The 16,168-nt window shown below is 33.5% G+C and overlaps 2 protein-coding genes across 2 annotated transcripts in view; both read right to left on the bottom strand.

The window, feature by feature from the left end:
* LOC144973468 (core histone macro-H2A.1-like) overlaps positions 1-16,168 on the bottom strand; it is a 592,749-nt gene that overhangs the window by 3,580 nt on the left and 573,001 nt on the right. The gene's annotated exons all lie outside the window — the stretch shown is intronic.
* Positions 1,845-15,939, bottom strand: LOC144973448 (uncharacterized). Its single transcript, XM_078915907.1, has 9 exons — positions 15,823-15,939; positions 13,755-13,815; positions 12,806-12,863; positions 8,421-11,971; positions 7,740-7,938; positions 6,930-7,011; positions 5,860-5,923; positions 4,945-5,027; positions 1,845-3,697 (listed from the first exon to the last, which is right to left on the bottom strand). The coding sequence occupies exons 1-9, from the start codon at positions 15,852-15,854 to the stop codon at positions 3,610-3,612; spliced, it is 4,218 nt and encodes a 1,405-aa protein (XP_078772033.1). The 5' UTR covers positions 15,855-15,939; the 3' UTR covers positions 1,845-3,609.

Raw genomic sequence — 16,168 nt, forward strand, 5'->3', positions numbered from 1 at the left:
TAGTGTTTTGCGTTGAAACAAGCTGACAGGCCCAATTTGAAATATTATAATCTTCAAAGGCTGCTGATTTTAATGGTATACGTTTCTCACCAATAACTCAAAAGAAAGAGAGACTGTTCAAAGAGGCCTCATTTTTAATGATTTGTGAAGTAAAATTCACCTGCTGAACAGCAGTAGTTGAACTTTCTCTCCGCCTCTGCCAATTCCAAAATCCTCCCAATCTCACATATTGTTTCCATCTAATTCCCAATATTCTGAACAGTGTTCAGCCTGTGTAATGTCAACATTGGGTTAAACCCACAAACTCCTGAGTAGAGTGTCTTTTCAAAGGATCCTGGGTTCGAGCCGCGTTTTGGAAGCGCAAAATGTTGAATCTGGGAAAATCACTCTCTCACCTTACTCAATTGTAAAATGAGTACCTGGCTGTTCACAGCGTCGTCTCAGTTGATACAAAAAAACAAAAAAAACTGAAATAACATCTTACAGACATCATGTCTCGTCCTATATTTTCATGGTTGATGTTGGCTTGTTACCTCTTGTAAAGAACTTTTGAGAATGTTTAGATCATACGCTATATGTCCTGTTATAATACTAGATTGAGGTAGTGTGTCTATTTCTGAAAGAAAAAAAATCCTTTTTTCACAGTATGTGTGATTAAAAATCTTTATTTTAGTTTTACAGATTGAAAGGCATTTAGGAAAACGGAACACAAAAACACAGGCACACACACATATGTACATACAAACACACAAATATAAACCAAATACAACAGGGTTTGTTTTAAAAAAATATGTTTTTAAGGGTTTAACGCGCTTGCAACACATTTAGGTCATATCAGCGCAGTAAAATGGAAGAAAATGGGATAGTAAAAAGTTCTAGAATTACAATTTAAGCACACAAGAAAGGGTAAGACGAAGGGGAATTGTACAAATAAGGAATTGGTGTAGATTCCAAGAGCATACCATCAATGCACATAGTTTGAGATCACCTAAAAGTCTTATCCAGATACGAACACAGGTCCCCACTAAGAGGAATACACTCAAATGCTTACATTATAAATTCAAAATAACAAATATAATAATACATAGCAGAGAGATGATTTACAAGGAAAAAAATATAATCTCACAAAACAATAACTATGCATTTGACTGTTTCCCTCCAAGCCAGGACCAAACCAAGTAATCTCATTCCAAGACAAAGACAGAAAGCAAATTGGAAAACAGATATACAGGGATAGAAGACACAGCAAGTGCCACCCTGCCCGCTATGGAATGGGAGGCCAGGAACCCCACCTAGGGTTTTGTAGCACTTGCAGAAAAGGATGATGGTGTACAGCAGAAAAGGAGAGTTGGATCAATAGACACCTAGTGGAAGGGAACATACCCATGCATACCAATGTGTAATACACATGTATTTTGCTTAATTCAACATACCAACGTGTAATACATGTGTAGTTTGCTTAATTTAGCATACCAATGTGTAAAACATGCGTACATAGTTTGCTTAATTTAGCATACCTATGTGTGAAACATGCGTACATAGTTTGCTTAATTTAGCAATCACTGCCATTGTTTGCTAGCTTATGACTGTTCAGACTGTCGGATCATGGAGGGCTTAAAGGACAAGGGTTATGACTATGTTCTCTCCACATTTGTATACATGTCACTCTAATATGATTTAAAGGGATACAATATCACACTAAAAAAAACCCAACATTCAGACACACCCTCCCATCCCTATGCCTCTCCTTCAGAAATGCACTACAGCCAAAGTCAGGGCCAAACCGCATCTTCTCGTTCAAGGACAATACAGGACACAAAAAGAACTAGAGCAGAACAACAATGGATAGGTGGTTCCAATTTTAATGTAATAAACATTATTTACAAATAGAAAGCTTTGCTTCCATCAAGTCTAAATTTTAAAATTGCATATATATATATTTTTTTTTTTTGGAAGACTAGCACCTTAACTTGTACGATCAAATGATTTTGTGACCTTAGCAAAAAAATTGGATTACAATTACAATAAAAAATCCCCCCAACGTTAATTTTAACTAAAGAAGCATTGATTTTCCCTAAATCTTTTTTTTTATATCAATCCTTACTTTAAAAGACTCTAAAACGTTTCCTGTGAAGGTTAGCTTGGGATAAATATTTAATAAGTAAAACAACAAATATCAGTTTAAAATACTGGTTACAAAATCCTACAAAAATTTAATCCAAAATATAACATAGATACCAATGTATCTGTATAAATTGTATGCTTAAAACTAATAATAAGATGTTTTTGAATGTTGAGATACAAAACTCTGCTCTCCTGACAGCCAAACAATGTTTACATTTATATTATGTGTATTAATAAAAATTTCTATGAAATAATCCACATTCATCCAGGCCACTCATAAGCAGCAGTTGATTTGGGACAACTTTGTCAACAAAAAAATTATTTTCAATGCCTGAACCAGCAGTCATTATGTAAATGCATTATAGTTTCATCAAATGGAGTGACAATAATCTAGAAAAAAAAAACAAAAAAAACCCCCAACAAAAATTAACACGCAACTTAACTGATACTACAAACAATAAACCGATTCCCCAAACATGTATTTTTTGGGTTCTAACTTCATATACCTTTGAATACATCATTTTACCACTAGTTATTTTTGTACCAAAAAATGTTAATTTTAATACAAAAATCTCTGATAAGACTTCCGCTTCCATGGACAGAGCAGACGGAAAGCTAGATTGTTATGGACTCATTGTTGTCAAGGAAATATTCTCAAACAATAGAAATGTTTAAATCATTGCAACAATGTTAATTCAAGCCCATCATTGTGTTTAGTTATCAGACCTGCAGATATGAGCATGTAGGCCAAACAAAAAAAAAAAAAAGACCAAACAAAAAATAAAAAAAGATTCAATGAAGTTTGTGTATACTTCTCATTTACTTCTAATATGGTTTGACATAATGAGGGCATTAAAAAAAATAGCCGCGACAAGCCACACTATATGTATGAAAACCAGTTATCATTAGGACAGTAAGATGGTCACCAGCTTGACTGAAATTTAATGCTAGTGTGGCTATGTGGTCTGGTGGTATGACACTTGCTTCAGGAGCGGATGGGTTTGAGTCCTGCTCTGAGAGGTGCATAGTGCAGTTCTTGGAAAAGGCTCTTTACTCATATTCTCTCAACAGGTATAAAATGAGTATCTGGCCTTAACAACAGAGTTGCCTCTGTTGGAAAAAAATTGTAATATCCCATAATAGACATCATGTTTAGTCTTACATGTTGATTGTTGCTGTTGGCTAGGGACCCCTTGTAAAACGCTTTGAGCATATTTAGTGGATATTGCACTATATAAAAAAGCTCGTTAATGTTATTCAAAGTATTTGCTGACTCATAAATGAATATTTGTAGCTGAAAAAAGGAAATTAATATATTGGAGGTTGCTGTCTTCAACTCAACGTGGAATAATTACAAAATTCTATACAAACAATTACATAACATTACATTTCCAGCAAAAAACAATTTTCTTCAAAAGAGAGTAAAAACTTGATAACTGCAGTTGCTAGACTTTTCTTTCATTCGAGATTCTTTTTTTTTTTACATCAGGCCAAGGTCAGTGATTCAATGAAACGCTGGTAAGACGACATCCATGCACTGATGACTTCTTTAGCTTTCAAATCACTTTTCTCTCTGTGAATAAAATGTAAAAAGAGAGGAAATAATGATAATAATAAATAACAAGGTAAGTGCTGAAAAATACGAAAAGATAACACTTAACACTTTTCATCTGCTTAGCTATCTTTTAATGTTAATGTTAATTATAAAAAGAAAATTTTACATCTAAAAAAACACCCCTGACTAAATGAACAAAAAGTAAAAAATAAAATTCTCTCATACCATCCTATTAAGATAGATATCTTAAACTTTAAATGTGCTATAAAAACTCACTTTTTCATAATTCATTTTACATCATGCCATTTGTAATGTTTGTATACCATTATTTCAGCAATTACGTTCTTTGTCTCCATGTTTTAACTTGACTACCTGCTTATGTAATATAATTATCTGTAAAGCGCTTTGGAATGTTCACTGGTTAGTCAGTCAAGAAGTTACAAATTATTTCAAAATAGACACTTCAATAAATGTCAACAACATAATTTAGAGGGATAAATTAAGAATTAATTCGTCATACCTCATAAAAAAATACACAATTAACAGTCACAGATTTGCCAAATTCAAAACTTCAAATTTAGTAATTTTAATGTCAATTTTTAGTAATTTGACAAGGAAATTCGTAATTTCTGAAATTGTGTGTGAACAACCACAATATTATTATTATTATCATCATTATTATAGTAGTAGTAGTAATAGTAGTAGTAGTAGTAGTAGTAGTAGTAGTAGTAGTAGTAGTAGTAGTAGTAGTAGTAGTAGTTGTTGATCTTCTTCTTATCATTATTATCATTATTTTTTATTATCTTTTAAGTATTACTAAGAATTAAAAATTTGTAATTTTCGATAAAATTTCGTATTTGGCCATGAAATTTGTCTAAAATTTGTAAAATTACGAAAAATTCGTAAGATTCGGCATGTATGCATTCAGCTTGTGATAAAAAAAAAGAAAAAAGTGATCACCCCTCCATTAGTTTGAACAAATCCTTATATTAATATAATAAAATGAATTTACAAACTCTGAAAAAAAAAAAAAAGTTTTAAAAAGTTTGGCCACAAAACTTGTCCTTCAAATATCCATCGAGTAAAATGACCTTCATTATGACAAAAAAAATCTCAAACCTGGGGCTTCACGAAAGTCTTCAAGGAAGTCCCAGGTTTGAGAGTTTTTGAGAAGATTAGGGTCATTTTAATAGATCAATATTTGAGGAACGAGTATTTTTGGCCAATTCTTTTGTGAGTACAGCAGTGTAGATTATCAAGCATACCTGGTCTTAGAAGCTTGGTTTTCCCCAGCATCAAATTTGTCTTGTCCTGAACCCCCAGCTTTCCTTACATTCTTTTTATTTTGCTGCAAAAATGAACATGGATGAATAAGACAAAACATTAGGACAGAAGATCACCAAAAAAATCGTCTAGTTTGTCAATTAAAAAAAATTATGAAAGTTCTCACCCAGCACCAAGCCAAGGGTCTGAACATTTTGACTCTTAAACTATAAATAGCTCTGGATTTACAATCACACCACCGCTCAGTGAAATTCAAGACCTGCTTTAGACTGTTGTGAATAAGGGTGTATGAGTTATGTCACTTTTATAAAGCCAATCGATCAATGTTGCAAAAGATCTGGAGAGTTAACTCTCTCCTTACTGATCATTTTCAATATTTTTACTGAAATGCCATACCGACCCAATATACGAGTTGTTTGAACTCAAATTTTAAAGCAATAAAAACATGCTGTGCATAATTTTGTTTAGCAAAAAAAGCTTTACAAAACAGCATTAAGTTCTTGTAAATGAAATAAAGATATTTATTCAAATTTTGTGATTTATAAAAAGAAATCTAAATAAGAAAATGTTGTTTGTATCATAACAAATGTGACAATTTTCCTACAGTTTGTATGGAGAAGGTTAAGCACCTGACAATAGGAATGGAGTGACTAAATGTGCATTTTATGTTTTCTTACCTTATTTTAGCCTTAGTGTTCTTCATCAAATAAATCTATCAAAATTGCACAAGATATGGAGAGTTAGGCATCTTTCCTTAGAAATACACTTACGACTAACCAATGTGCATTTTTTTTCATAACTTGGCTTTTTTTGTGTCCTTCATCAAATCAATTTACCAATGCCAAAATTGCACAAGATATGAAGAGTTAAGTCAATGTTTATTTTTATTTTCTTACCTCAACTCTGGTACTTGCCGACTTCTTTGTAATCTCTTTGTTGAGTTTGGACTTTGAATTGACCCTGCATAGATAATTGAGACAAAACAAATAAATTAGAAATCCAACAGTTAAACACAGCTTGTTTTGTTTGATAGCAGAACTGAATAGATAATTGAGACAAAACGAATAAATAAGAAATCTAACAATTAAACACAGTTTATTTTGCTTGATAGCAGAAAAATTAGATGGCCTTTACAATGCGTGTGATGACCTGACAAAATGAGCCACATGGTGTACAAATTTTAATATCGGGAGTTTGTGCAAATGTACAGTGCAATCCATCCTGAGAAAAAATGCAGTTTTGATTTTCAAAATATATTGTCTTAATTAGGGACAAAGTTACAGGTATTTTAGTACAAGAATAATGTGAAACTGATAAAAGCAATTGCTTTTGGATAGGATGCTTGTCTACTGCAAAGTACTTTCCACCAGATCTAACAAGATTAAGCTACCCAGTCACTGCTGGGTAAACAGGGGAGTGAGAAGATTTTTTCGACTTCACCCAGGATCTTTGCGTGTGACGTGAGTACTCTTATCAACTGAGCGATTGGGACATGCAGTTTTCAGTACAAAACACCATTATTTTCTGCAGGTTTCACTTTCTACTTTTTTAGTGCTCATATCTTGAAAACACCCAACAGATTTTGTCATATCATCACACATATCTTACCCACATTATCAATTAAGTACAGGTGAAGGTGATACTAAGCTGCTAGTAACTGTGGACTGTAAAACGCAATAACATTTCGGACTCAAAACCCTTCTTCAGCCAACAACCAAAACCGATAAAAACATAAATACATTTTAAAAAAAAACAGATATAAGGCAGAGAAATATATCTTGTTTCATGCAATAGAGTCAGGGATATACTCGACCCAGTTGGGACTAACGGTTATAAAGAACTAAAATAAAAAGACATATATGGTAAAAAAAACGTCTAAGCAAAATCTGGAAAACATGAATATAATGCTGGATAATCCACTTGTTATTTTAAACTGACCGTCTGTGGTATGGAATGACTGACTCACCTGGTTGTAGGGTGGACATCGTCAGATGTGTGAGGACTGTCTTGAGTCGTAGACTGTAATGTATCGCATTGAGTGTTCTGATCTGTTGTGAACAAATAATAAATCGCAAACAAGCTGAGTATATAAAACTTTCTGAGGCTTAAGAGAGAGAGAGAGAGAGAGAGAGAGAGAGAGAGAGAGAGAGAGAGAGAGAGAGAGAGAGGAGAGAGGAGAGAGAGAGAGAGAGAGAGAGAGAGAGAGAGAGAGAGAGAGAGAGAGAGAGAGAGAGAGAGAGAGGAGAGAGATAAGAGAATGTTTTTTGATTGTTCTTAAGAAAGCTTCTGGTTTATTCATAAAACAAGATAAGCTGGAAGTAGAAGATGAAAATGCAGCTTTCTTCCGTTTTCAATGAGACGATATTCCACCTGAAGAAAAAATTGCTTAAATCATGCACAAACCTTGATGATGACAAAAAGGTGTAATGTGGAACAAAAAAGCATAAAAGTGTAATTTGATTTTAAAAAATGTAAAAATAAGCCTTTCTGGAGAACAGTTGGCAGGTCTGCCATTGTTACAAATTCTATTAGAATATTATATAACATCTACATGACCAATATTTATAGTTTTGCTTGTAGCTGCTGTATATTTTATTTTATCTTTCTCAGCTTTGTATTTTTATAAATTAATTCACGATAATGTATAAATCTTTGCTAATGTAATGATGACTGATGTGCAAACATATGATGATAATTTCCATTCAGGATCAATAAAGTATATCTTATCTTATTCGACAAAGTCTGCACTAAGTGAGGGCATGGATAAACCCCTTACCTTTTCTTGCAGCTTTAGACACAGGTGGAGGGCTTGAATCAGAGAAAAGAAGTCTTTTCCTTCTCAGTTTATGAACACCATAGATTGTGTCCTCCAAAGGCTGACTACCACAAACTTGACTTCTGCCTACATCAGAATTGTTACTTGTCACTCGATTGGAACTGGACTCCTCAGTGAAAGTATTAACCATCATAAGGGACTGTTTAGATGTTATATAAAGAAAAAGTCAAAATATCAATTTAAGTCATGTCCTGGTTTAAAATGTATGATTGTGCATAAAAACCAAGAAAATAATATAGTGTATCATCCCTTCTAAGCATTTCCCCCCCTCCCCCCACACACACTTAATCTTTAGCACCACAAATATCTTGACTTTAAAAGGAATTGTAAAGGATCTGAACATTAACATTAAAATTTAAGAGGATCTTCAGTTATTCATGATGAATATCATCTTGTAAAAATCTATTGCGACGAGGTGGAGGAACATGAAGAGGCAATGACAACAATGGTGATGATAATGATGAAGAGGAAAATAATAATAATAATAATAATAGTAATAATAATAACAGTAAGAAGTAGAAGAAGAAGAAGAAAAAGAAGAAGATGAAGAAGAAGAAGAAAAAGAAGAAGAAGAATTAAGAATAGGAAAGATTCAAACATTCATTACAATGATTGACTTACAGATTTAACTTGAAGGGTGGGATCTGTAGCCATGTCAAGATCTCCTTCAGGACCACAAAAACTTTCGACTTTCTTTGCTGTTGGTTTCTTTCTTGGAAGTGAATATTTCCTTTTTTTAACAAGTTCTTTGGTTTCTTTCAAATTTTGGAGGTTTTTATCTTTTTGACTCCCCTTCTTCTTTGCTATCAGCAACGATAAAGCTTTTGCTTGATTTGAAGATAAATATTCTATGGGATAGAGTGAAGTGGGTGGTTTTCTTATACAATCCCTGTCTCTCAGACTTCGGTTGCCACTTGTTAACTCTTCATTTGTTAACTCATTTATAGTTGACTCCAAGGATTGTTTATTATTTGGTCTTACAGAAGTGTTGGGGTGCTTTTCCTGTTCACTTGGAACTGGCCTGATCATTTCTTTCTTTTTCTTTGAGTTTTTGATATTCTCTTGAGGGTTGTTCAATTTTTTTATCACATTGTTTTCAGAGTATGTTGTTGTTGCTTTAAAATTATTACCATCCTTCTTTAATTTTTTTCTTTCATCCAATTCAGAGTGTAATGATTTTGTTTTAGCATTGCCTTTGACAGGACTTTTGTGTTTACTTTCTTTTATAAGACTGTATTGTTTCCTCAATTTGTCATTTTGGGTTCCCTTGCCTGAATTTGACAAAGTCAGCGATGGATCTGTGGGATCATGTGCTTCAGTATGACTGGGGAAATAATTTTCCAAACCTGAATCCTGTTGGGAATCTTTCGATATTTTTGATTTCTCAAGATTTGCAGATTTGTCCTTTGAAATTTTCAACGGCCTGCTTTCTTGTTTTTTAATTTTAATAACTTTCTCAGAGGATAAAGCAGTTTGATAAACCTCAACATTTGAATTTTTTGGTGATTCTTTCTTTGATTCAACTTCAATGCTATTTGAAGCTGTCTTAGATGTGCTCTTATCAAAAAGAGATTTTTTATGTTTAGAAGAGGATAATCGCATTTTTTGGCCTGATGACAAAAACTCTACAGGATAATGAGAAGGTGGTGGCTTTCTTATTGAATCCCTCTCCCTCAGACTTCTATTTGGCTCATCTTGAACAGCTGGTCCAATGCTCACTTCCTCTTGTAATGAAGCAGTTCTGTTGTGTTCTATTACTGAAAATGTGGACCTATTGTTTTCCTGCTGTCTCGTAGATCTTTTGACTTTTCTATGTATTGGGCCATCTTCGTCTGAGTCAGAGGCATTAATCACATCAACAGCTGAACTGTCAATTCCATTTTTCAAATTTGATGTAGAGATTAGTAACACATTGCTATCAGTAATCTTGGATTTTGAAGAACCTGACTTATCTTGATCCGCTTGGGTGATTTTCTTTTTTTGATTTCTTTTTCTAATCTCAGACCTTTGTAATTGTTTAGATGATAAATGCCCTCCATGACTCAAATGACTTGATTGAAGCTGAGTCTCATCATCTTCAACATCTGAATCACTTGTAGGAATTCTATTTCTCTTCACACTATTCTTATCAACAATTAATTTATTGGATTGAGATGAAGTCTTATCATTATCTTGATTAACCGAATTAATTGGATTTTCTGATGATAAGCAAGACGTATCCTTCTCTTTTTTTGATGTTTTCAACTTTGTACGTCGTCGAATGTCTTCCCTTTTTGAATCTGGAAACTCTTCATCATTTTCATGAACAAGTGAGACACGTGGGCCGAAATCGCCTTTCCTAGAACGAGATTGTGAAATATTACTTCTCCTAAAATCATCACTTTCATTATCAGCAGATTGGTCCATAAGGGTAAAAGAAGTAAGACTTTCTGCTTTTCTTCTTTTCTTACCTCTACTTCTATTCCTTAGATCAGAACTCTCTGAATGTAGAGAGGCATTTCTATCCTTTTGTTTAGACACAGAAGAATCAATAGCATCCTCAGCCTGGGACTCTCCTAACACATTTTCAGAGACAGTGTTATCAAATATCCTTTTTCTTGACTTCAAAGATAAAGATCTCTTTTGACTTTTCGATAAAAACTCTTCAGGATAGGTTGCTACTGGTGGCTTTCTTATTGACCTCCGATTTCTTAAACCTCTTACATCACTTCCATCAACTTCTTTATCAGCAGATGAATGAAATGAAGATGAATGGTTATTAGTTTCTTTAACAACAGAATTTTTTACATCATTCCGAGAACTATTGATTTTTTCAATTTCTGATCTTTCTAAGTGTGTCTCAGAATATTCAGAATTAGTGTGACGATCATCAGAATAACCAGGAATATCATTACAACTACTTCTACTGCTCCTATTCTTATCATTCATGGAAACCGAAGCAGCAGTGAGATTATGTTGGAATGAAGAACCAATTTCTTCAACATTTTCGCCATTTTTATCATGGCTAAAAGAATTTTCTTTCCATAGCCTTCTCACAACTTTTTGCAATCCCGATGCTCTATTTTTGCCATCATTTCTGTTCAACATACTTTTACTTTCTGAATTTTCAGCCCAACTTTCACCATGACTGCAATCATCCTGGACTTTATTATTCCTATTCTTACTCTTGACAATTGAACCGTTCATTCGTGGCGGATCAACAATTCCTTGATTATTTGACACTGATTTCTTATTTTCTTTCCTTGGAGATGATCTAGTCTCTTTATAATGATGAGTTACAGAACCTGACTTATTCTCATCCTGGACTTTGTCATTTCCATTCTTATCTTCACCAACTGAATCATTCAAAAGTGACGAATCAACAATTCCCTGATTGTTTGACGTTGATTTCTTATTTTCTTGCCTGAGAGACGACTCACTCTTATTAAGACTCTGAGGTACAAAAGAACTAGACTCATTTCCTTCATGGACTTTGTCATTTCCATTCTTATCCTTACCAACTGAATCATCCAATAGTGACGAATCAACAAATTCCTCACCGTTTGACACCTGTTTCTTTTTATTTTCTTTCCTTGGAGACGACCTTGGCACTTTGTAACTCTGACGTACAGAATGAGACTCAATTCCCTCATGGACTCTGTCCTTTCTGTTCTTACCCTTGACAACTGAATCATGCAACAGTGGCGAATTGACACTTCCTCGATTGTTTGACAATTTCTCATTTATTTTCCTTGGAGAAGACCGAGTTACTTTGTAACTCTGAAGTACAGAATTAGATTCATTTTCATATTCTCTCTCATTGTGAAATGAAGAATCTCCTGCAAGTGATGCAGTGTCATCATTTTCCTTCTCTTGGACAGCATTTTGTTTATTATTAGACTCTATACTTTTGTTCAGTTCTACAGAAGAAATCAAATTTTCATTTTCCTCTATCAAACTTCTAGCGATAGATTCAAATGTTCTTTGGTTTTTACGGCCATGCTTTGGCTTCATCAGCTCATGATTAATATTATCCGAACCAGTTGTCAGCTTAATGGAATTTTCTTCCAAATGTTTCTGTGGTTCAATATTATTCTGGTGATTTGATGTATTTTGAAGTGCCTCCAAAACAGAGTTTTGTTTTTTCATAGAGGGAACCAATTCATCATGGGAATTTAATTTTGTCAAAGTTTCTGAGGAAAAAATACACAAAAGGGATACTTTTATATAAGCCAATTAAAATCTATAAATAATATCAACAAAAGCAAAAGTAATAATTGTAATAATAATAATAATGACGATGATTATTATTATTATTATTACAAGACTATAAAATCACATAACACACAGAAGTTTTTCTAAGTCAGCCAGATAGCGACAAGCCACACAGAAGTTTATTAGAGTCAATAAACGACTGTAAATGGTAAGCCACTCAAAATTCTTTACAAGAGTCAATAAAGGATTATAATAATATAAATGTCAAGCCACACAAAACTTTTTCTAAGAGTCAAAATAAAGGATTATAAAAGGTAGGCCACACACAGAAGTTTTTCTACGAGACTCTGATCCCGTTAAAATCATGAGAGCTTTTTAACGAGACCAGAAACGGTACTGACCATCATAGTCATTGTAATATATCAGATAAAATTTAATTATTAATCTTGATTTGAAATATTCTTTAAGCAGTGCTGATGGTGACATTCTCACTGTATTAACCCCGACCTTTAGAGCAATTGAGATGATAAATCAAATTGTTACAGAAACACAGGTGGACAAATCAAATCCTTTTTTTTTAGCTTGGGCGACCGAAGGTTTCTGCAATGACAGAATTTGTGAAGGACAACAGACAAATCCGAAATGACGTCTTTGTGAAACAAGCAAAAGAAGATGATATACAGATAATTGATAAGACATGGAACAAGATAAAAAAGATAGCTCAGGATAGAGAAGGACGGAAACTGTTTGTCTGTGGCCTATACCCTGATCCAGGGTGAAAAAGGCATTGATGATGATGATAATATTCCAACCTTCATTTACATCTTGACCCTCGTCTCTCCTGTCTTTCTCTTTATTAATGTCTGGGGTCTGGAATAAAAAAAATAAAATAAATGAAATAATTTTAAAAAATAAATACAAAAAGATAACAACTCGATTGGCCTCATTTCATTAAAGGAGAAGGAGAAGAAGAAGAAGAAGAAAAAAAAGAAGAAGAAGAAAAAGAAGAAGAAGAAGAAGAAGAAGAAGAAGAAGAAGAAGAAGAAGAAGAAGAACCACCAACAACGAAAAAATTAAAATCTTTAAAAGATATTTCTTCCCCCCCCCCCCCCAAAAAAAAAAAAAAGAAGGATAAAACTTAGCAAAACGAAATATAAAGGAAAAGAGAAAAGAAATAAAGAAAGAAAGAAGGAAAAAGACAGAGAGAAAAAAATGAACAAATTAAATATTTAATCTTGATGTAATAAACTGGGCAACATTAAGTGCCATAAAAACCTTGAATATAAATAACTATCCTGATAGTTTGATGACTATCAGTATCAGGATAGTTATTTTGAATATGCATGCACATTGTTAGGAATGCTCAGTCAGTTTTTAAAAAAAGATTCCAAGAAAAAAATAGTAGCTCAACTAGGTAGATTTTTATCATTTTTGAGTGTAACAAATACAACGCCATTCCTTCCTTTCTTTAGGATAACTATTCCCAGATATACCAGATGTCCCAAAAGCCACTTATGATTTTAATAATCAAGAAATAAAAAACAAAACAAAACTAAATTTTAAAAACCCTTCATTTACACATGAAAAATGACCAGAAGAAATGATATATTTCTTGGCTTCACACAATTTATATATTTTGATTTTAAAATTTCTCAAAACATGTTTCAATGTCAATCACTTGTTCTTTGAAATAATCACACTCTAATTCTATCTACTATTGCTACCACCACATTCATAAAAGTAGTGAAAATTTGTTTTTACCTTTTTAGTTGAAAAAGCTGTCCCCCCTAGTACAAATGTCCGCTTCCTTGTTTGCCATCGCCTGCATCAAAGACATAACACAAAAATAATTAATATTAATATGATCTACATCCTACTTAGCAAATAGATAGGAAGAATATGTTATATAATTCCCCGGACAATGCCTGAAAAAAAACGAAAATGTCACTGAAGGTACGCCAGATATATTTCCTACGGTAGCCATGGATGATGCAAGTAAAAAAAAAATATACTGTGACAAAGCTGAAAAAAACCATGAAATTTCTTGCATATTTCCACTCTATGATCTCTAATCACCAACTTTTACAAAGTAAAATTTCTGCTTCTAGTCTGCCACTCAATTCTTTAAAATAAAACCTAAAAAAAAAAAAAAAAATTAATCAAAAAAAACTCCAAAAAACAAAACAAACCAAAAAAAAAGGCTGTGATTATCCCCAGACACCTGTCTGAGAATAATGAAAATTCGTTATTCCCAGACACATATTTGAAACTCCGCCCTTTAAACAATTATCCACATTCCAGAATATGGAATGTTTCCAAAACCACACAGAAATAAGGAAAGTTAATAACATATTTATAAAAACATAAAATTAACCAACATTAAATCAGTTGTTACTACATATACACAATATGCGTCGACTTCGAAGTGAGTGTCATGGCCGAATGGTTTAGTCGTCTGCCCCGGAAGTTTACCAGAATCGACGTTGTGGGTTCAAATCCTGGTTCTGCCACTTTAAAAAAAAAAAAAAAAAATTCCTTCTTCTTTTTACAGAACGTTGCAAGGGATAAATGTCCCATCCATCCATGATCCTCCCCCCACAACTTTTTTTTTCTAACTCTCTCTCGGTTCCTTTCTAGTTTATAGCAAATTGTCATATTCGTCCCCACTCCGATCTCAAAAAGTATCTAAAAAGAATAAATAATTTTAAAGCAAATAAACAGAAATATTCAGGGAGCGACCAAATGGTCAGATAGAGGAGAAAATAAAAACAATTTTAAGATATTCACGCTCAGAAACGGAACGAAAGGCCAAGCAAAAAGGAGAAAAGAATACACTCGCTCAAAAAAAAAAAAAAAAAGAGGTGGGGGGAGGATGGATGGTACATTCATCCCTTGCAACGTTCTGTAAAAAGAAGACGGAATTTAAAAAAAAAAAAAAAAAGTGCCGGGACCAGGATTTGAACCCACAACGTCGATTCTGGTAAACTTCCAGGGCAGACGACTAAACCATTCGGCCATGACACCCACTTCGAAGTTGACGCATACTGTGTATATGTATTAACAACTGATATGTATTAACAACTGATTTAATTTTGGTTAATTTGATGTTTCTATAGATATTTTATTAACTTTCCTTGTTTCTAATAAATCTATGTGCATTTGGAAACATTCCATATTCTAGAATGTGGATAATTGTTTAAAAGAGCGGAGTTTCAAATATATGTCTGGGGATAATGAAAATTCGTTATCCCCAGACAGGTGTCTGCTGGGGATAACGAATTTTCATTATCCCCAGACGGTGTCTGGGGATAATCACAGAAAAGAAAAAAAAACACTGTGTGAGTGTGAGACAAGTGTGGGTCCACCTAAAGGACTCAGATAACACAATAACATGCAATAAAAGACGCAAGATAATAATTAATTGTGCAACAAGTTTGTCCCTAGAACTCTAGAACATGATAGGTCTAGTATGATAGCATAGCATTCCCTCAATAACAATATTCCCATCATATTCATCAAATTCAGGATAGAGAAAAGGATCCAATTCAAAATCCACTGCTGCTTTAAACGCCTACCCACCCCCCCCCCCCATCCGTGCGGCTATGTGATCTTATGTTATGACACCCACTTCTGACTTAAAATCAACAATAGAAGTAACTTATGAGTATGAGTATGAGGATGATGAGGAGATGGGAGTCTAAGTCTAAGTCTAAGATCTCAAAGTCAAATCACAAGCTCTGATAAACACAAAAACATACTAACCCTAATAAATACACTAAAATCTAATAAGACTAGGGTCTAGATAATAACTTAATAATTAATAACATACGAAAAGCGACGGGCTGGTCTTGGTGAACTCATACTTCCAACTTTAGGATTGGATCCATTTGTTGAATTTGTTGGGGCCTAAAGCATCCCCTTCTTTCAGTTTACCGCTTGTGACAACAAACAAATGTACTGATTCCGTATCCTTCTGAATATAATGCTCTTATTTCACCGACACAATCTGGAGAGGAGATTCACAAATAAAAAGAATTGAGAGGGGGATTCGTAAATATATCAATAGCCAAGCTAGAATAATTCAAGGATTTTATAACATCCTATATAGCCTATATCAAGAAAATAAGGATATGAAAAATTTCACCAGTTATTAATTTTTATCTTCTCGTTCTATA

Source organism: Berghia stephanieae, chromosome 5, assembly GCF_034508935.2.
Source record: "Berghia stephanieae isolate SIO BIC M18660-M18661 chromosome 5, UCSD_Bste_1.3, whole genome shotgun sequence".
Taxonomy (NCBI): Eukaryota; Metazoa; Mollusca; class Gastropoda; order Nudibranchia; family Aeolidiidae; genus Berghia; species Berghia stephanieae.